This window comes from Calonectris borealis, chromosome 2 (assembly GCF_964195595.1).
Source record: "Calonectris borealis chromosome 2, bCalBor7.hap1.2, whole genome shotgun sequence".
Taxonomy (NCBI): domain Eukaryota; kingdom Metazoa; phylum Chordata; class Aves; order Procellariiformes; family Procellariidae; genus Calonectris; species Calonectris borealis.
In genome coordinates this window covers 150,862,535-150,884,283 of record NC_134313.1, presented here as the reverse complement: position 1 = coordinate 150,884,283, position 21,749 = coordinate 150,862,535, and the positions used below count along the sequence as shown (strand labels likewise).

Genomic DNA, 21,749 nt, shown 5'->3' with positions numbered 1-21,749 from the left:
AGGCAGCAGTAATGACTGCTTAACTCAGTTTTTATTTTCAAAATTTATTAAGATGTCTTATTTAATTTTTAATGTGACCAGATTTTGTTCAAATTTATGGGATTATAGTTGAAATTAAAAAAAAAAATACTGATGTTTTACAATACTTTCTACATTAAAATTTAAATCACCCTTTATATGTAAAAAGTGGGACTGTTAATGTAATAACAAGAATAAAGTTATTTTTATCTGTAAAGAACTAAAATTAGGTTTATCTAATACTAGAATTAATTTTGATTTAATATAATAAATGTTCTGCGTGCTTGGAAATGATAAGTAATAATTTGTCTATTTCAGCATTTCTATTATAGATTCATTGTTTTTGAATGAGTAGAGAAATCTCTTAAATTGGTAAGTGAGAGTAAGAAAACTCTCCATACCTCTTACTTCAGCAATCTGGTTGTTCATATTGGAAAGCTTTCGACGCAAATCTATCATCAGATTTTGGAAATGTGTAACTTACTGTGAGATATATGACAGGACTTCTAGTTTTATGTGTAAATTTGCCAGATAGATTTCAGATTAGAATCTAATCTGATCCTTGGAGGAAAAACAACTTAATATATATTTTCAACACTTTAATAGCAATGTAGAAGTTGGTTTAAAAAAAAAACGGGGAGGGGGAAAAAAAAGGCGGGGAACAAGTTGGGTTTTGGAACATGCAGTTTGTGTTACCATAATGAGTTCACACTAAGAGGACTGCTGACTAGCAATTGCCTTTGTTTGTCCCTGCACACACTACTCTAATTAAAAACTTTTCTTCCTGGAACTTCCAGATTGCTGATGTGAGCAAAGTGGGTACATGGCCTCTTACAAAGCTATAGGTAGTGATTAGAAATGTTTTTCTAACCATTTTGCTTTTCAGGTTGTCAGTGAGCATCATAGTCTATAATATCAATACTATTACATTTGAACCTTTATTACACAAAAATTCTACATTCTAAACAAATACTTTCTATACTGAAAATTACTGTAACTCAAGCAAACGAATGTATCTTAAATTTTTTTGTGAAGTTAATTGAGAACTTAAAACAGAGCCATTTCAATAACTTGTTTGTATAAGGATGCTAATGCCATTGCAACATTTTCTTAAAGGATGCCAGACAATTATATGTAGAATATAAAGAAACAAAAATGAAGGCGAAAGAAGATGCCCTGGCTAAGGCTGAACTTGAAACACTTCAGAGTGAGTTTTTACCACTGTCTTACTAAACAAAGATATAATACGATATACCTACTACACAGGATGTATGTGATCAAACATTTTTATAATCTTCTAAAACACGTGCTTTATATATTTCTGTACTGCTGTTAAATTTAAATAAGCTTTTAATTTTGTGACTAATTTTGCAGTAGGCTGCCCGTTTGTTCCTATAGAAGCACAAAACTCAGGTGATAGTTATATAGTAGCAACAAAAGCATACTTTGCTAGAAATGTTGCTTTATGGGAGAGGGAAATCTCAAATTTATAGATCTCAAAGTATACATTTTCCAAAGTCACCTCTTGCGTTTTGAGGATTTTTGTATTCTCTTTGTCTGTAAATATTTTTTTAGAAAAATATGTTTAATAATTCTTTTGTGCATATTGAGTTGATTTTTGTGATAGAAATAGGACATAATTTGTTCATCCAAAAGCATGGATTCAGACTTTGGAGATGGATTCATACTATTATTGAAATAAATGCCTTAAAGTCTTTACACTCGTATAAAAGACCAGAGAAGGCAATTAGCATTTCCCTTAATAAAGTATTCAATAATTATAGGTGACTTTTCCTTTTCTTCTTTCAGTTATTTGCTTTTTCCAAGGATTAAACCTACCCTCTTCTGAAGATAATTTTAAAAGTTTTTTTGTCTCTTTGTATGTGCATGCTTGCTTTATTTACTGTATGTAAGTGCATGCTTTTAAGTTCCTTTATTCTGACAAGTGCATTGAGTGCCCTATAATAATTTACTAGCTTTGAGTACGCGTAAGCCTTTAGGCACTTAAAATACAGCTGCATTATTTATATTTACAAAATAGCTTAATTTTGTAAAATCAGCGAAGAGATCCAGTTTCGGCGATAATTCCTAATTTATCTGTAGCTGAATCTATTCTGAGAAAATGGATAACATTCAGCACCTCAGCGAGCATCGTGGACCCAGGCCAAATTTAGCAAAATAGTGCATTTAATGCTTGTTAGGGAGGCCTGCCATTATGTTTGAGATACCTACCACAAAATGGGCCCTCGAAAAGGGTCTTGACTCGGGTTATTAAAAACTTGTTAAATTGTCAGATAGTAACGTATTGCCATTGTTCAAAATAGCTGGCATACATTCTTCATTGAAATCTGTGAACTACTACTGTTATAAAAGAACTAGTTTGTGAAAACAGAAGTGCAAGTGAAAGTATAAAGTCATTAAAATTGTAGCGTGCGTGCTACACTGAAAGACCATGTGTGAACTTTTCAGTATTTCTCCTCTGCCAGGTGTCATGTGAAAGTCACCTTTTTTTGTCACCTCCAGTAGCAGCGCCCACACGTGAGAGGTGTGGGTTTGGCGCACTTCCCCTTCCAGGTCACCCCTGACCTCTGACAGAAGCACGACCCTGTCCCCTGTCATGCTGCCGGGTGTGACGTGGTGTGTGACCCCCGTGTCTGCCAGGTGACCCAATGTCACTCGCCTGAGCAGGGTCCAGTCCTCACCAGTCTCACTGGATGGCATCCTACCCTCCCTTGGTAGGCTTGCTGGCAGGGAGCAAGAGGAAGGATTGAGAGTCACCACCCGTAATTAGCAGAGTTTGAAATTTGGCACAGAATTGATTTGGTCAGCCATAGCAGTGCTATCACTGGGTAGCAGAATGAGCTGTCGGTTAACTTCTTTTAAAAGAAATAAGACTCCCAAGAGAAGAACAAGAGATGCATCTATGTTACTGTAGGCATAAAAAAAATTATGTTATTTTTTCCTGAAGCTTGCATGCAAAGCATCTGTTAAATTTGCTTATTTCATTATAGTGTTTTGCATTGTCACTTCACAATTAGCATAGAAAGGTTGTAAATCACCAAATGTGCATTTTGTTTGCCCCCTTTCTTCTTAATTTTAGAGACCATCCGTGAAATGCGAGTTCATAATAACAGTTCCATCTATCTAATTGAGTAAATGTATCTCATGCAGATTAGCAATAGCTGTTTTACAGTGCTTGTTTTTTCATGATCTAATTGCTAGTTTACCCCCATGTCTATCTGCTTTCCTGCTGAAATTGTGTGGTATTCTGTAGGCAGCTTGAACTAAAACCAGAGAAGGGTACTGGAGGAGGAAAATATAATTTGCAAAGTAGAAAAGAGAGGACAGTATTGAGATGTCATTAAACTGCTATATTTGGTAAGGAGTGTGAAAAAGTAATTTCTTGGTAAGTCAATATTACACACAATTTTGATTTATTTTTCTGGCACTTTTGCAGTGTTTCTTATCACTTCTCAATCCATTCAAAACTGTCATTACTACCTTAGTAAAATATAGCAACTTTACAACTTTACCTTACAAAAATATAGCAACTGACAATACAGACCTTATGTTTCTAGGAAATGTGGTTTTGTATGGAATTACAGATAACTGGGTGTTCTATGTACAAAAATAGAAATGGTTTGCCTTACATTTTCTGATGCCCTTTTCACATTTAGATGCCAGAAGACAAAATATATTTTAAAATAAAAGTGCTTTGATTAGTAAACTTTCTGTTAACTTCTCCCTCTCCTGTAGTGTCACACATGCATATAATCCCTGCATGGGAGTGATTCTGTAACAATAGATAGCCCTGTTCTTCATAGTCATGGGATAAAATAGAGTATGTATTAACTGAACTGAGTAGTCATTAAACTCAGAAGGCTTAGGCATACACTGTTGGGACAGATGACTCTGCCCGTTTTTAAACTTAAATTGCAAGGTTTGAGTAGTTGTCAAGATAAATTCTAGCAGCTCTACTGGTCCTTTTCTTGCATGAAGTACTTCTTTCAACCACGTCCATTTTGGGGGGAAAACACATCTATTTTTCTTTCTTTATACTTAGCCTTGGCAGTTCTCTTACTTCCTGTTCTTCTTATGTTTCTTCTCCCTGATCTCCAATATGAAGATTTAAATTTATTTTTAAAATATGCCATTTTAAAGAAATAGTGCCTGCTAGATATTGCAAGTGAACTTTTCACTGGCATCCCAATTACCAAACATATTTGCATTGTAAATCCAGAACTCTTGCCAGGATGTACGAGGCATCTGGAAAAAACCATGGCAAGAAACTATTTTGTTTCTAGTTATAAACCATGTTGAATAGTACTTAGTTTTTTGAGTTTTTTCCTCACCCTCATCATTCAAGCTTTAATTGAAATACAAAGTTACTAGCCCTATGGTTGCATTGCTAGCCTTCTTTCTGTATTGAGGCTTTATGATGGTAGCTATAGTGGTATTTATATCTCTGTATAGGGCTTTATAGTAAGACATGTCTTACCTGAGTGTCTGCTGTGAAAAATCCAGAGCGATAGTGAAACCTTTAATACATTTAATTAAGTTTGGTTAGGCTTGGTTGTTCTCCCTTTCCAGACAGCTTGGAATACAACATATTGCTTGGGTAGCTTTTTATATTGTTTCATGAAACTTAGGGGCAGAAGATATCACTAGATCATTTAGTATAATGTGTTTATTTCAGACCCTTACAGGCAAAAATCAGTGAAAAATACTGATTCTCATGACTTGTCTTGTTTGACTTGTACCAGTGATGCACTTTAGCTTTTAGCGTCTTGTTATGCAAGATACAATATTGATCAGAAAACCTTGAGATGCCTTCTGTTCTTCATGGTTTGTACAGACAATTTTACTGTTATATAGTAATATCTTAATTTCAGGATGGATTTCTCTAGCTTTAGCTTTCAGTTGTTCATTATTAGCATTTTTCTGTGCTTAAAAAAAGAAGTTTTATTTATCTGAAGCATTTCTTTAGCCCTTAATTTCTGTGGATTTTCTGTACTCTATTTAGTTTTCCAGTGTAGCTCTAAGTATTGGACCCGGTGTTTGTATACATTTTTCTAATATTTGTCATCTTCTGATTATAAAATCACGTTTCTTCTATTATTACTGTTCTGTTTACAGAATCACAATTACCTTAGTTCCCATTGCTCTTTTAGCTCATTTCAGATTGCTTGTCCACCATAACTGCAAGCTCTTACATCAAAGGTTCCTTGCACACAGTCCTTCGTAAGTGCAGATATGGCATACGGTCCTTAACTATGTAGTTTTCAAAAATGCTTTTGATTTGATTGGTCCCAGACTACCAGCCAGTCTATGTTCCTACTTCCTCCTGTACTTTCCTCTTCACTGTAAACCATTTTGGCCAAATTTATGTAATCTAGTACTATACTGATGGTGACTTTAGTTTACTTCCAAACAGTTGACAAATATCTTGCATAATTGTTTTTAGTATTAATCCCTGCCAAAATGCAGTGTTTGCATGCCTGCTCAGTAATGATTTGCTGACAGACAGGTTCAGAGAAAATTAATTCATATAACGCATGCTTTTTTGGTCGACATGGGTGTGAATGTTCTGATCACTTAATTGTTACCTCTGAAGCCTAATTATGGCAAACTAAGTATCATCAGTTTCACTGATTGTTTTGGCAGGCCTGCTGAAAGGATTTTGAACTTGCAAGCTCGTGTGCTTTTTCCAGTTGTTTCAACTAGGCTATATGACGCCTCTCCCTACAAAACTTGCTGCAGATTTTATGGAAAATATTCCACTAACATACAGTGTCATGAGGTTCATTTGAAAGAGGCATGTGTGTTTCATCATATGTTTGTTGGAAGGCAAATTAGCTCTCAAATATTGGAGGTTTATTTCTAACCCTTTCATATTATGAGGATGAGGTATTTTGGGGGAATAGGAAGTTCTGGGAAGGGTAGATACTCAGAGAAGAAGATGAAAGACATCAAACCCTACAGCTTGTGAGAAGTTCTTTGTAGTTGAGGATATATTCATCGCTAAGCATGTTTTTAGTCAGTTTGCTCAAAAATAAACTAGCTTCTAGGTCTCAGTACAGCAGATGTATATATTTGTCTCCAATTCGTGATGCTTTCATATAATCCCATTGGCTTTATTATGAGTACAGAAATGTATTTTTTTTAAACATATGAGTGTTTGCCCCATATTGCATTAATATTGAATATAGTTTGCTCCATTTTTTCAGTAGACTGTCAAAAGCTTAGTACAATTTTTTTTCCAGACTTTTGGGTCTATTGTATTCTATCTAACGGTGTTGCTGTACATGCAAGTGAATTTTTCTCTGTCATGTTTTAAACAAATTTTAACGCTGTAAATGCTTTGATTGTTTTTAATAGATACGTAGGTAAGTGAACAATATTGAAAGAAAAGGATATCTCAATGCAGTATCTTACTGACTTGCCAAAAAGATGTTTGCTGTCTATCTCTGTGTGATCATATTTCTTGGTTACCAATGCATGAGATACCAGTCAGTCTGTCCCTTTTCTTTCTGTGATTTTCAAAACATCACTGTCTTTTTGACCATATTTTCTGTGAATTCTGTGAATTCTTGTTCATGCTTAAAGCTTAGAAGCCTTACAAAGAGAGGGAGCTCCAGCTTGATGTGTCATACTTTCTTTGCAGAAGTTCAGCACCTTTTTTTTTTTATTTGTTTTGTTTCTTTCTATATGAAGCGGTGATTTTTTCTGGGAAAAATTATCTGAATTCTTTAAATTTACATCAACTGGCAGGTAAAATCAGTATATACTTTTCTGAAAACTTTAAAATATGGACCTCTGATATTCATTATGGAAAAAGCACCACTGTTTTATTACATGGCAGTCGATCCAAAAGGCTAGCTGATTCCTTATCTCCTAAAAATGACAGCTGATATATCTTAAAGCAAATAACCATTAACCAGATACTATTAATTCTGCCACTGATAAAATTAATGTAGTAACAAGGTGGAAGGACTAACGAGGAAGGTCAAAGTATCTGATTATGTGCAAGTAATTCATCAAACTTCAAAACCTGGATCATGGCACCATAAACTATAAAATGTATAGCCAGTACTGGAATAGTTTTGGAGGCCTTTAGAAACATAAAGTACTGTACAGGTTAAGAGAGTTAGCTAATTGTTAAAGTCTGGGGATCCCAGTGATGGGTGTGTTTATATGCTGTTCAAACATAGGGGACAAATTATATCTCTTTTTTTAACTCTAAGTTGTTAAATACAGAGTCAAACTTAGTCTTCTGGTAAAGAACTTGATAGTTCTAAAGGTGGAAATTACTCATAGAAAATTAGTATCCTTGCAGTAAGAATTCAGCAAATGATAAACCAAAATTTCTGCTACAGAAGGACTAGAACTCTGTAAAAGTCATAACTCATGTCAAATACTGATCATTTTACATTGAGGTGGTAGATATCAAACAATTTCCATAGTGCTTATGATCTTGGATTATCCATTTACTTTCTGCTGTTGCCTGTTTTTTTTATTCTATTTAATAAACTAGAAAAGTTACTACACTGTAATTTGGCAATTAAAATACATAACGTTCCCAGAAAATACTAGTGAGAGTAAGCTATTAATTTACCCTATTGAGCTTGAAGTCAGGCTCTGGTTTCACCGAGACTGTTTCTCTCCATTGCATTTAGTTGTGTGAGCACCAGTTACTCTGTTCATACTTAAGGTCCGCTGGATATCGGTGCCTGCGTAGGGCATAGTGGTCTGATTGTGTCTCCAGTGGACAGAGGGTAGGCTGTCACAAAACTGGGAGGAACCTCTGAAATCTTTTTCTGTATGTTTTTCCTGTGTTTCAGTTAGATTTATGTTCTAACGATATTAGAACAGTATTTGAGACTGGAGGAGAAAAATGCATTTTAAAAGCCTGTTCTGTTATTGTGGATGGCCACATAGTCTAAACCCAGCACCATTAGAAGATGACACTAAGTACTAAGGCAACACTTGTCTTTCAAAACTCTGAATCACAGCTGCAGTTGCTACTGTCAGCACCATCAAACACATCCCTGCTTTAGATTGTGGTGGTGGCAGCAGCACTAGTTTCCTGGCTGTCTGTCAAGCCTTAGCAGATGTAGGATTCAGCTGTCTAGGCATCATCTACTATTTGGAAAACCTGATCCTTATTCTCTTCAGTGGAAAGCACCAGGTCAGGTCGGAATTGTCCTTTGGGCTGGCAGTTGAATTGGTGATAATGAAAAGGTAATATGGAAAGAGAGGTTTTCTTTCTAGTTCTTCCATCTGCTGTGAACTTCTGTTGGTTTGGGTGAAATAGTTTCAGTGATCTGTTTTGCTTTCTTCATCTTCACCTGAAAGAACAACAGTGCTTGGCTACCTTAAGTTGAGGCTTCATAGTGTACATCATTACCTCTGAACATAACTTCTGAACTTCCCCTATCTGAAATCCTTTATGATGTTACCATTAAACCACTTTTATGTACTTTCCTATTCTAAAAAGTGGCTTTCAAAAATTCTGAGGTGAAACTGTTCTCAATGGGTTATTGGGAGCCCTATGTCAAAAGTGCTGTGACTTCAATTCTTTTTTTTTTTTACTTCAATATGACAGCCATTGTGGTATGTAAGGGTTATGCTGAACTCCTTCATCTTTTTGTATATGCACAGGAGACAGTAGAGACAGATTTTTTAATTCTGGTTGAGTGCATGTTTGAGGTTGTACAGCCATCTTCTCTAGGTGGGATTTCTCATTCCTTTGATAGTCAGCAAACAGCGGAGTGTCTTATCTATGTTAGGTCTTCCTCTCTCACTTAACTGCCTCATTTTAAAGGCAGTTAAAATGATACCTCATTTTAAAGTGGGGTGCAGTGCAGTTTCGGAAATACTGTTACAGAATTAGTTCTAAAACTACAGAAAGAGCCTAGATGACCTATTTGCAGGCTAGGCTTTTCATTTTTAAATGCTAGTTAGATGTATTCAGGCTTTAACTATTCGCACATTTTGAGAGGGAAAATTAGCAAACAGTAGATGATGGGGTGCAAGATACAGGAAAATCCAACTGTCTCGGTGTGTCTCCCCTGTTAAATAATTCCAAGTGAACACATGCAGTGTGCTTGATTATTTTGCAGGATTGAAATACAGTAGTGGAAATTGTCATTTAAGGTAACTTCCTAGAATATTTTTGCCAGTATATGTGTTTGCAGTAAATAGCTGGTGAAGCCATTGTTACTTATCCTGACTCCAGAAGCTATTACCTATGGCAACTTTGGAGAAAAATGAGATAATGGCTAATATATGTGATTTGGTTTTAAAAATTACGTTTCGAAACAGACAAAAAGAATTTTGCAACAGTATTGTCTTTAATAACATCTGAACAATGAGAGAAATGCTGGTTAACATTTCTGGGCTTTCTTTTATATAAGTCATTTAATTATATTTACTGTGCATACCTATAGAAGAATGCTAAAAAAATCCAAAGACAAGTTTTTACTTAATATTTCATTTATTGAGAGTAATTTGACAATTACAAGCAAAATTAGAGATTTCTCACAAAAAGAGGTCTCTGAACAACATACATTTAAAAGTTTAAAAGATCATTAGTAATTTTGTTAACTTTCAACATCTGTATGAATTTCCTGTTCTTTTTGGACTTCTGAAAGGTGCCATGAAAGAGTTCTCTCTCCATTTATTGTTTTCTTAAGTATTCAGTTCCTAGGAGTTTATCAAGTCCATGGAGTCTTTCCACTGTTCTGTTCTTGCACATATACTGTTAGGAAAAGGAATTCTGCATCAGAGTCTGTAGGGAACAGTCCTCTGTCCTCTTTAGGATTTTTTTTAAGTAGCTTTCATGAAAAACAGATATTTCTTCTCTGGTGCTCAGAAAAGTATTAGGGCATAGTTGCAAAGGCAGATAAACTGATATAATGGCCCACGGCTGCTGCTAAGTGTGGTTCTCCTGTTCCTTGCCCACCATCTTTAAATGACTTGGATTCTTTCTTTTCGTTTGAGTGTAAAGGAGTAATTTTCTACTAGATCAGTGAATTTAATTAGTTTGCTAAGTGATTAGATGACTGTCGAAGCACAAATAGAAGAGAGAGGAGCACATAAGCACACAGTGGAGAGTGGAAAGGTGGAGGCAGAGTAGAACTTTCCTCTTTTGGCTACAGCCAGCTGTTAGATCAATTTAGTAGCATCCTTAGGAGCATCCAGTTATTGTGCATATTTTTTAAAACAATGAGGAAAAAACAAAAGAGTCCCACTTGGCATATCTGAAGTTTCTGGATGCTTTCTGAGTGCTCAAGCTTCTTTTTCTGATCCTTATCCTCTTGTCTTTCCTAAAGCTCTGGCAATTTTCAGTCAATCTTAAATCTTTCTTTTGAGATCATCTTACATAGTGGGTATGTTTTCAGTTGCTGGGATTTAGGTGGTTGTTACCCCTCCTTCCCGTACCCTAAGTTTGCTACTACTCTTTAATACCATTTGAAAGACAGATTGAGCAGAAAACAGTGATCAGTTTGAGAAATGATGTTCCAACATTTAAATCTTCCTAAATGTGTAAGTGCTAGAACAGAGCTATTTGTAGTTAGAGAAATCTGAGAACACAGAAGCTATCTATTGACTCAGAACCTTTTACTCAGCATAGCTGACCATAAAGCAATACAAAATTGTCTAAAACTCACCTTTCTGCCTTTGCCAGTTTCTTTGAAGCCAGCTGGACTTTCGAAATCTTTTAACAACTCCCTATGCTTTTGCCTGTACTAATCTTAATTGCCAGATGGTGTAGCAGTGGCAAGAGCTAACTGTGTTTTTGAGGGGCTCCTCATTTGGCCCTTTAAGACATAGTTCAGATAGAAGAGGGGCTAAGTGTGTGCATTGCTATTTACTTTTTTTTTCATAAAAATAAAATTATTATGCAAAACTCTGAATTTTCTTTTTAACAAAGAAATTGAAGCCCCTTCCTCAGTGGAAATTTTAATATTAAGAGTTGAGGAGCTAAGCCTGCTTCTGAATTATACTTCTCTGCAGTATTAGTAGCATTACTTTTTCTTCTTCTTTTTTACTCCTGTGTAGAGGAGAAGAAGCCTAAAGTCAAGAAACCAAAATCGGAATTCCCTGTATACACGGTTCTGGAGTCAAGTGCGTATATACCATCATATGATCATGGAGCTTCAATTGAAGAGATTGAGGAACAGATGGATGATTGGTTGGGAGGCAGGAACAGAACACAAAAAAAGAAGGTAAATTCAAAATCTTTCATGTTATATATTTTAAATGTTGATTCATTTGCTTGCCTCTTAAGAAAATGGAATAATGTATGTAAACCACCACAATATTCATATACTGTTAAAGTCTAGAGAAATATTAATTGTCAGGCAGAGACATAATGGAAAAGATTATACCAATATTCAGTGTAATTTGTGTAATGATACTGGAAATGTTATTATAATAGGATGTCATTGATGAAAATACCTGAAAGCTCTCTATAGTTTCTAATATAAATACTATTCTTGTTCACTAGAAGTTAGTAGAACATAATGCTGTCAGGTTATGTGAGGCTTGGTTCTTTCTCTTAGCTGCAGTTAATAATGTTTTGCTTGCAAGAATAGATTCTTCTCTATTTTAAAAACAAAAAAAAAAGCAAAGGAAAAAGAAACCTTTGCTTAATATCCAGGTGTAGTATCTTTTGATTACGGAACTGCTTATGTACTTTATGCATTTCATCTGACTTAGGGAAAAGTCCTAACAATTTGACTTAAGCCTATTGTTAAGGCTCTTGCTACTTAGAGGTAAGGGTTCTTAGTGGCAGTTAGTGTACTTCTGGTAAATATAAAATATAATATTAAAATATACTGGCTTGAAAATGTATAGTTTTCATCTTAGAACTAGATGAGATACACAGGTGACAGAAGAAATGTTATAAATTGGTCTCCTGACTTGAAAATCTGCCTTGCCTGGAAGACTGAAATGAGAAGAACGGTGTGTTTGGAGTGTAGTTAGGGCAACACATTGACTTCAGCGTCAAAATAGTGAAAGAAGTTCCTGCTGTCATTTGTTTGATTCCTCTGCTGATTTGTGCTGCAGATTTGCTTACTCCTTAGTTGTTTTCAAGCCTGTGAAAAATACTTCCTCCAATTTTTAGCCAGACTTGAAATTTTTACTTAACATAATTTGAATTTTGCATAATCATCTGTTTAATCATCTACCACTATTGGATTCCTAAGCTTCATGACTTCGCAGTTGCCAGTTTTATCTTGCTGTTACTTTTATCTTTCTGTATTATTTAGTACATCTGCATTATGTTTACTTTTATATTTCTGTAACAAATCCGTTCTGCAAATATGCTTAGCTTTTGACTTCTGTGTAAGGGATTGACACTCTGAATCCTTAAACACTGGAGCTCATTTTCACGCACTTAGAGAAAATAAGAACTCAGGTCCTTAATTCTGTAGATGAGTTGTCTTGAAAGTTAAGAGCATATGTACAGTCATTGCTTTGTTTACCTTAACTCAAGAAGCTCCTGTGGATTGGATTCCTGTTAGTTGCATCTCTGTGAACCAGCTTTGCTTACCAGGCTGTGTGGGCAAATGATTAAAGGAGAAAAGTACATGTTTGTTTACAGTAGCTTGGGTTGGTTGCATGCTTGTCTATCTGGATCCCCAAATTCACCTTCCCCTCTGATGGAAATTGAGTCTTTCTTTGGATTCCCGTGAAAATGAAGGAATTGAATAAGACTGGGTCTATTCCATCTATAATTTTGCACCTCCTACACAGAGTATATATATATTGTGTCTTCAGAGTCACTGCTAAGAGAACAAGATGTAGGTACATCCTTTCAGAAACAGGAGTCACAGAAATTAAAACATATCAAAGAACTGTTATTAAAAGGTAAGTAACTTGTTTTTCTATGCTTACCTAGACGTTCAGTATTGCATCTCATCACTTTGATTCATGAGTTTATTTATTGAATTATATTCTGTTACAAATGGGGTTAACATTTTAGGGACAAGCAGGCAATTTGCAGGTATACTGTCTGGGTAAAGTGTTTGACCTGAACAAACTGTGATGAGGTGTGCTTCCTTTCCTTGACAGCTAATATGTTACCACAATGCAACATCGACATTTAATACAGTAGTGGAGAGAATCAGATTCATAAACTGTACAAAGAAATGGAGAATATACGTTACTGGCTCTAGTAGCTTCTAGGAGCCATTTGTATGTCGATATGAGAATGTCTGTGTCATATGATTTGTAATAAGCTCACTGGGAAAATGGTTGTACCACAAGTTAATTGTTTCTAACTGTCATTCAATACTTTTTCCATTTTAGAAAGATGTATTTTCCTCCACTACACATCATAGATGTGTTTTGAGACAGCATCCCTCTTCTACCTCCCTCTTCTGCTTCTTGCATGGACACGCAAGTAGCGTGTAACATTCACTTCTCAGTTCTGCTTGTCTTAAGGAAAAAGTTACTCTTTCATAAATCATTTTGCCATCAGACTTTTTCTTGGGATTGTCATGCTTCACTCATGAGAAAGCTTGTTAGCTTTTTTTTTCCTTTTCTTTCATGATAGCTCAGGGATGTGGACCATGTATAGTCAACCAGGCTTGAGAGCAGTTATCCATGTGGAAAGATCAAAGTAGCTTGATAAAATATTGTTACTGTCATCCTTCCAGAAATAAGGAAGTGGAGTTGCTGTCCCTGATGTTGGTATACCGAGTGTAGATGATTACGATTTATTTCATATTATTCATGAACTGCTTTGCACTGTTGACATTTGTACTTAGGAGGTGCCTGTAATCATGGACTAGTGTTTTGGAAGTGCTGTACCATGCAGAGTGCCCGGTTTGATAAAAATTTAGGTTATGTTCAGTTGTTAGGTTGAAGTAAGTCCCCAAAAGGGTTGTCAAGCATTGGAGCAGACTGCCCCAGGAAATGGTTGAGTCATCATGCCTGGAGTTATTTAAAAGATGTGTAGATGTGGTGCTTAGGGACATGGTTTAGCGGTCAACTAGGCAGTGCTAGGTTAATGGTTGCACTTGATGATCTTAAAGGTCTTTTCCAACCTAAACGATTCTATGATTCTATGGCTCATGGGCTACAGTCCTGTAAGCTGTTTACTAATGTTTCTTCCAGTTCAGAAGAGTACATTTGCGCTCTTTAGAAGAGTGAATTTGGAAGTCTAAAGTTATGAATTTAGATGCATCAAAGCTGTATAAAAGAAAAATTAAGATTTTTATTGTTCCATCTGCAACAGGAATCTGGATATTTTTCTGACAGATACTAATCTAGGAAGTAACATTATCATAGACTAAAAAGCTTTGTAAAGTAGATTTGCCAACATGGAGAAGATAATGGCTTTCAGAAGTATCTGACTCACTATTTAGTTTCATAAGAGCTCTACATTTTATTTGTAGAGCAAGAGTGTGGCTTTGGCACTGCAGAAAAATAAAATGGCGATTTTCGTCGTAAAATAAATATTACTAATTGTTGATGATAACTGGAGTTCTGTATTTGTAAAAAAAAAAAAAAAGATATTTGTGTTTCTGTTAAGAGTTTGATGGATTTAAAATTGGTGGTTTCAGAGGCCAGTGTCCTGGGCTTCCAAAAAAACCCCCAAAAAATCACTTTTGTTTGGTAGCCTAGAAAGGCATAAGTTTTTGCTGATCTTTCCAATATGTCTGTTAAGTCAGGAGGTATAGGAATAAAGTGCAACTTGACGAAAGTTAAACTGTTGGATATTGTAACTGAATAGAAGAAAAATAAATGTTGATGTAAAGAAATAGGCCAAGAGGAATTGATCAGAGAGGCTGGAATTAAGATTAATCATGATCTGAGGATAGCTTTGGAATAAAATGAATAATTTGCTTCAGTGTTTATTAAAGATTATCTTGAAAGTAAAGGCTAATGAAAATTGCTTGGAAATGAGAATTAGCAGCTCTAATGGGGAGGTAAAGTTTTAATCTCAAATTCAGAAGACTTTGTAGGCTAGTCCTCACCTTAGAATTCATTTAAAGTATCATCCTTACTGAAGAGCAGACATCGTCCTTTTTAAGAAGGAAAAAAATATATGCCACTGTCACCCTACTAAGTGACCTAACTGTCAGTTCAAAATGAAATAGGAGCAATGTAAAAGTACATGGAGAATAATATAAAATGCAATTTGGAGAACAGTGTGGTTTTTTGATTGATCTACTAATTTTTATTGATAGTTGCTTAGAAACATTTGGCTTTTTTCTGTCTCGTGTTTGAATGTGGTATGGAGGCTATTGATGTACTGTTGATTACTGTTTCCATAGGGTTTAAGTATTGAAGTACATAAGGAACAAGCTATAGAGAAGAAAACAGCTTCCTTCTTGGGCAAGGTAAAATGATCTATGAAGGGATGTAGAAAGAGGAGTGTTTCCTGATTTTTCATAAGGTTACATAGCTGGCTGAAAATGTGCTTATAGCGTAGTAAAGTTATTCTTCGGTGTTAGTTTGAGAACACACTAAGTTGATGTCTGTAAAGGGCTTGTCTTGGTATGTTGTTACTCTCTACTTAGACCTGAATATTAAAAGGAAGTGAGCTATTGGGAGATATTCAGATAATATTCAGTATTACAGAACTGAGAGGTAATTTTTCTGCATTTCTCTGCAGCAGTGATCCATCCACCTTTAGGACTTTTTGTATAGTTTTGATCGTTGCACTTTTCAGAAAGAAATAAAAATTAATAGGAAGACTAGATCAGCAATAAAAAGAAATTTAGAAAGTCGTATTTATGAGGAAAGGTTAAATAGGTGGAGTTTTAGACCAGAAGAGGGAAGCTGTTGGGTAATAACTGAATGCATGATTTTTCCAGTCCATTCCAGGCTGTTGTAGGTAAAATGATAATCATTTATCATTACTTACTACCTTTCATAAATTTGGAGAGAAAGAAATATTGAATTTAATTTGCAGCCAGGATGTTTAAATTCAGATTTGGGAACACATGTAGGGACAGATGCATAACTAGCGCATGTTACCTAGACCATTTATGAAACCTTTGTTTGACCATCTATGCTGTTCTTAAACTCCATCTGTTGAAAATAGTGTAAGCAGACTCAATTGTATTTGAGAGCATGGAAATGAAGTAATGAGACTCTTGAGGGATTTTTTTCTATATAGGAAATCGTATACTTACCTAGCACTAAATGGCATACTCATGTAGCACTGTCTACACTATTCATGCAAACTGCATATGACTACGAAGCTGAGAGGAATTACTAAAAGCTCATTCTAATACTGATAACAAAGCTTTTCAGAGCAAGTACTGAAAAAGTTTATTTCTAAAATTATTTTTGTTTTGTCACTGAATATTTGTACTTCCAGGTGAGATCTTCTTTCAGGTTAAGAGGACATAAGTAACTTGATTTACTTAGCTCGAGCTTCTGAATTTTTTTTTTCTTTATCTGTCACCAAAAATTGACTGGAAAAAGTGTTCCGTGTATGCTTGTTAGGAATTAAGGGAAATTTAGAGGGAATGTTATCATGGGCTTCCTTCTAGGTTGCATTATTTTGTGGTCTGCATATGTTGTTAAGCCACTATTGCATTACTTTGTAGCCATTTAACCCAACTTTCCTGTTGGGCAGCCTATTATGTGAAGCTGGAAGAAAAAAAGCAACTTATTAGAGGACATGTTTTGCTACATCTGATCTTGTTCTGTCCTTTTTGCAAATATTCATGCAAGAATATATGTATTTACCGTTTCTGGAATCATTCTATTGATGAATCATTGCGAAGTAATTTCTCTCCCAGTGGGATTTCTCTCATATTCTTTCTTCTGATTTGATTTTACATGATTTGTAACACATGCTGTTTTCATGAGAGTTCATTGTTTATGTGAATAATGTTGTTATTGCATGAAAGTCTTGGCCCTTGAGAAATCAATGAGAGATTTATCGTTGTCTTCAGTGGGACCAGGATTATAATTCCTTTTGGTTTACAGATTGCTCATCTTCTTCCTCTGGAATCTTCTCTTCGTTGCATATCATTATTTGACTCATTCGTCTCTGAAGATAGAGTTCCAAGTTCTACCTCAATGAGGGGTGAATACTTTTGACCTTTTGATATTTGCTTGCTCTGTAAAGGGGAGATAAAGGTGGAGAAAGACAGTGCCTGATCCCTTCCAGCTGGACCAGATGTATGAATAGAAAATCATGTTTCTCATTATTTTTGTTTTTCATGTTATCCTGCAGCACTTCTTGGCATTTGGGTGTTTTTGATATTGCAGGAGCACCTGGCTTGATTTTACTAAAGCAGGAGTAGTAAAAACTATTTTTGTGCACAGAGCTTGGGAAGCTTAGGTAATGTGGATCTCCTGCATTTGCTACACTTTACTTTTTACCCTTAAATTAGGATTATTAAAAATACCATGAAACAAAAGTATACATAAGCATGGTTTTTACACAATTTATTGGTAGGTGCTGGAAACATAGTAGTTTCAGGTTTTTTCAGTTGTTGAATTCTAGGCTGTGGTCATCTTGTACTGAACTGTTTTCTGGTTAAAATGCAGTTTGTGGTTTTATTTTTCTCAGCCTGGGTCATCAAAGCACTGTGTTTCATAGATAGGACATTGATAACCGAGTGAGCTTTTTAATCATGAAGGTTTTATTTGAAAGCTGGTTGTGGAGCAACGATATAAAATAACTTAACTTTAAATGTATAAAGGAGGTCACTCTGCTTTATAACATTAAAAGGCAAAATGCTATACAAATGCTAAGTTATTAATTTGTTAGTTTAAAAAGTATAGTTTTGACAATTAAATCTTAGTCATTTTATAATCTTGCACATTTCATAATTGCCAGCTAGCCTGCCACCTGCTCTCTTCTGCCTTGAATCTTCCCACATCTGTGCTGCTTTGAAATCTGAGTATACTTTTTCTTTAGTAGCAAATAACATGGTGCTTGTTCTAATCAGACGTCGTATGATGGATTACCTGAATACAGTTTCCAGGCTTTTAAAAAATGTTAATTCCTTAAGCAAGCAGTTTGTATCTTAGCAGGATTAAGGTGCTGTGTAAACCAGATGTTTTAATAAATTGGTCTTCAAGGGGAAGGGTTATTCTATTTTAGTGTGCTACCTGAGGTCATCTAGTTTTGAAATAACTTAATTTTGTTCTTCTAAGCAGTGAAACAAATATAGTATCTGAAAAGCATGCCTGTATTCTAAATCTCTTTTATTCCTGGGACAGGTACAAGTAAGCAACTAGCAGTCTGAGGTTCCCCATGGTGTCCTGCTAGTGTGCCTTGACCCTGACCCAGAGGGATTGCTGTAGGTTGAGAAAGTGAATCACTCTGTGTGCTCATTGAATTTAAGGCTCTATATTGAGACTGCCAGCAACCATACCTGTTAGTGTCAGTTATGAAGCTATTCACTGGGAGCTAGTCTAAGCTCATAATACATTTTAACCTGAGCTCCAAACTCTCATCAAATGGTGATGGCTTTGAGTCACTATTGATCTGGGCCATATTGAATTTAGTAACCCTGAGGTGAAAATCTCAGTATTCTATTACCAAACTCTTAAGCAATGTAGTGTCACTGAAAAGATACTTCATTTTAAAAAAAAACACTCAAAAATCTGCATTAGAGTGGTACTGAAAGTGTTAAGTTAGAAGACTCCAGGCTTTCCTGTAGTTTATTATGCTTTATGTCACTGCAAATGTTGCGGACCCAGCCTGAGTAAAATATTGAGTTTTGCATTTTAAAATAACTCTACAGTTTAAGTCCTATAGGTTAATCTTACAGTTATCATATTTACATTAGAGTTATTAGTGTTAATGAAAAAGCTACTTTTGTCCTATACACATACTTTTTAAAATAGGTGTTTAAGTCTGTCTATGTAATATACTCGGGCTCCTGCCTGAGGTCAGTGAACAGGTACAGAACAATATGTACATGTTTCTTCTGTGCAGCAGAATGATAATGATAAAATATTGATGATAACAGTTGGGACAGTGTGGAGAAGGCACCCTTTTGTTATATACTGTGTTTGTGAAATAGGGAACAGGACTTGATTTACCAAGACAGTAGATGGGCACCTTGGTTATTCCAAAATGTTAGTGTAATTTTTTTGTCCCATACATATATATTAGTGATTCTGTTCCTCTTTGCTAGCTATCAAGTCAGTCAGCCTAATGAACAAAAGAAAACGAGAAAAACTTTGAATTTTTCGAGTATCATACTTAACAGCCAATGTTTTTGTTGGTTTTATGGCTAATCTTTTTGTTTCTTTATGTGACTGTTGAACCAGAGTAGTCTCTTTCTAGCAAATTAGTGCATTTAGCATATTTCTAGCCAACTGCTGTATTTTTTATTTTGTTTAGAAACAATACATTTATGTACTCTTTGAATCATCTTTCCTTAAATGCAGACAATAGCCTTCTTTTCAGGCTTCTGTCTTAAATATTTAAGCCTCTGTGGACTTTACTTTGGAATTGAATATCTTTAAGGAGAGAATAAATGTGATTTTTTAAGAAAATATTATTTTTAATTATTGAGTTTTCCTTGGAGAGGATGACCCACATCTTTAAATCTAGAATAAGACCTCTCTGCTTTTAAGCTGTGAATATAAAATCATTAGGGTCAGAAATCTAATTTCATTTGCAGTATTAAACATTCAATGCTTTTAATCCTCAGCTTTTCTTAAGGAAGAATAAAGTTACAGGATGATGATACATTCTTCGACTAGCATCTCAAGTTGGTGTTTTCAGTGTTATGGCAGATATACATCAAAGAATGAATTGTATTTGTAAATACAAAATGGAGAAAATAAATTTTCCTAGCGATGGATTCAGAGAAAATAGTTGTTATGACTGGGACAAATGCCAGAAGTAGTAAGCATCGAACCAAGAGTTACGGAGTTTTGCCTAAAATAGGTCAGGAATATATGAACACTGTGAATAAACACTAACTGAACAACTGCTGTGTAAGATTGTGGAATTTACGTATTCCCTTTTCTGCCTTTCTCTCTTTGACTTATTAGTTAGATTGGTTAGGTTAACAAAGCATGGGAAACTTTATTTCTTTATTTAGTCTTGTATTTACAGAAAGTAATGGTGTATTTATAGAATATGTAATTCAATAATATTCTACTCTCAAATGTGCCATGCTCAGGCTGGCTAGAACTAGATTGGGTGGAGAGGTGTTGTAATCTATGCAAGCAGGAAAGTCATGCTATGAGCCTTTAAGGAGAATATTAAAAAGCATCTAAATGGTATAGAGAAATGATTTGATATGACAGCCAGGGAAAAAGTTTTTTGGAAACTGTATGTTTCACAGCACAATCAAAATTCACTCTAGATTGCAAAGGAAACGAACAGCCAAAATATGTATTTCTCTAAGGACATTTCCTAAAGATAGTAACAATATGTTATATAAACACTTATACATTAGTTAAAAAAAAAACCACACACACACAGCTGTGCATATGTATTGAATTAAGGCCATACAGTTGACATTTGTGTGATATTTCCTGATCTTGATTGAGTTTTTAAACTTTCTGTCTAATTAAATATAGTAGCATAGGTTCTTGTCTTGCACGGACAAGAAGAATAATACACTGATTTCAACACCATGCTATAGATGCTGTGGTGTCAAATTCTAGCTTTCAGTAGTTTTTCAACTGAATCTGTTATTCCAGAAGAAGTGATGGATGTGACTTGCTGCCATAATTCAGTCTGACTAGTTTTACATGTGTGTTTTCCGTATGAGGTCCTCAGTTTTTTGAGTCTCTCAGTTGAAAACTAACCAAGAGCTCAAGTTAATTGTGCAAAGTGTTAATCTGTGTGGACAAACACACAGGTTTTTTAAAATGCAGCTCTGTTTCTGCACTGGGCAGCACTATAACCTCTGTTTAGACAGCTGCCTGGGTCTCAACTAGGACTATATATCTTCTGTTACATTAACTTTTATAACTCAGGTTGGACTTCTTAATTTATCTCAGGTCTCAAGTCCTGTTTCATTTCTGAGATCGACATGATAGTTGTCTATCACAGAAAGACATGGTAGTTGACGTAAGAGAAACCTCATACCTGTGAGGAGAAACAGGAACTCAATCTTTCTCAGTCAACCGTTGAAAATCTGACTCTTTTCATGGGGAGTGTCTCTTCTGTTCTGAAGCTGATACCCATTTTACATAGATTTGCAAGAAGCTGTGCAGTGCCTTTGTAAATACAAGTCTTCATTGCACTGGTTTTGTCTCCCTCAGCCTGGGAGAGATGCAGAAAAACATCCGATGGGACTGCTCCGATTTAGCCCAGTTGGGGTCAGGGGGTGGTGGAAATCCTGATTTTCCCTGGCGGTGCTCCCTCCCTGTCACCTTCCAAAACAAAGTCACTCCTGTCTCAACTATGAAAGGAAGAGTAGAGAAGCAGAAGGAGGAGATTGTAGTTGCACATAGAAGGGATAGAAGCTGGAGGAAGATGTGAAAGCTGGTTAATCCCTGTGACCTTGCCCCACTTGCTCCTGCTCATCTGACAGAAGGGAGAGAGAGCAGTCGAGAGTTGACACAGTGTATCCTTTGAATTCTGCCAATAAATGAGAGGCAAGGTTGATAAATATCCCTGAAATGGGATTTTCACAGGATCCACAACTTGGGGATCAGAAAGAATTTGCAGTTTATGGCACCAACTTCTGTAGTGCAATTCACTGCTGCTCTTTTTGGCTTTTTAACGTGAATTTGAAAAGTGCGGACTGTTGCAAAATAGTTACTTTTCT

At 35.5% G+C, this 21,749-nt stretch overlaps 1 protein-coding gene across 2 annotated transcripts in view; it reads left to right on the top strand.

Moving 5' to 3' along the window:
* The window catches only part of DNAJC1 (DnaJ heat shock protein family (Hsp40) member C1), a 112,773-nt gene that overhangs the window by 59,123 nt on the left and 31,901 nt on the right, over window positions 1-21,749 (top strand). For both annotated transcript variants that reach the window (XM_075143928.1, XM_075143927.1), the window contains 2 exons: window positions 1,135-1,225; window positions 11,083-11,249. In XM_075143928.1, the coding sequence (XP_075000029.1) occupies window positions 1,135-1,225; window positions 11,083-11,249 (258 nt within the window). The remainder of the gene's footprint in view (window positions 1-1,134; window positions 1,226-11,082; window positions 11,250-21,749) is intronic.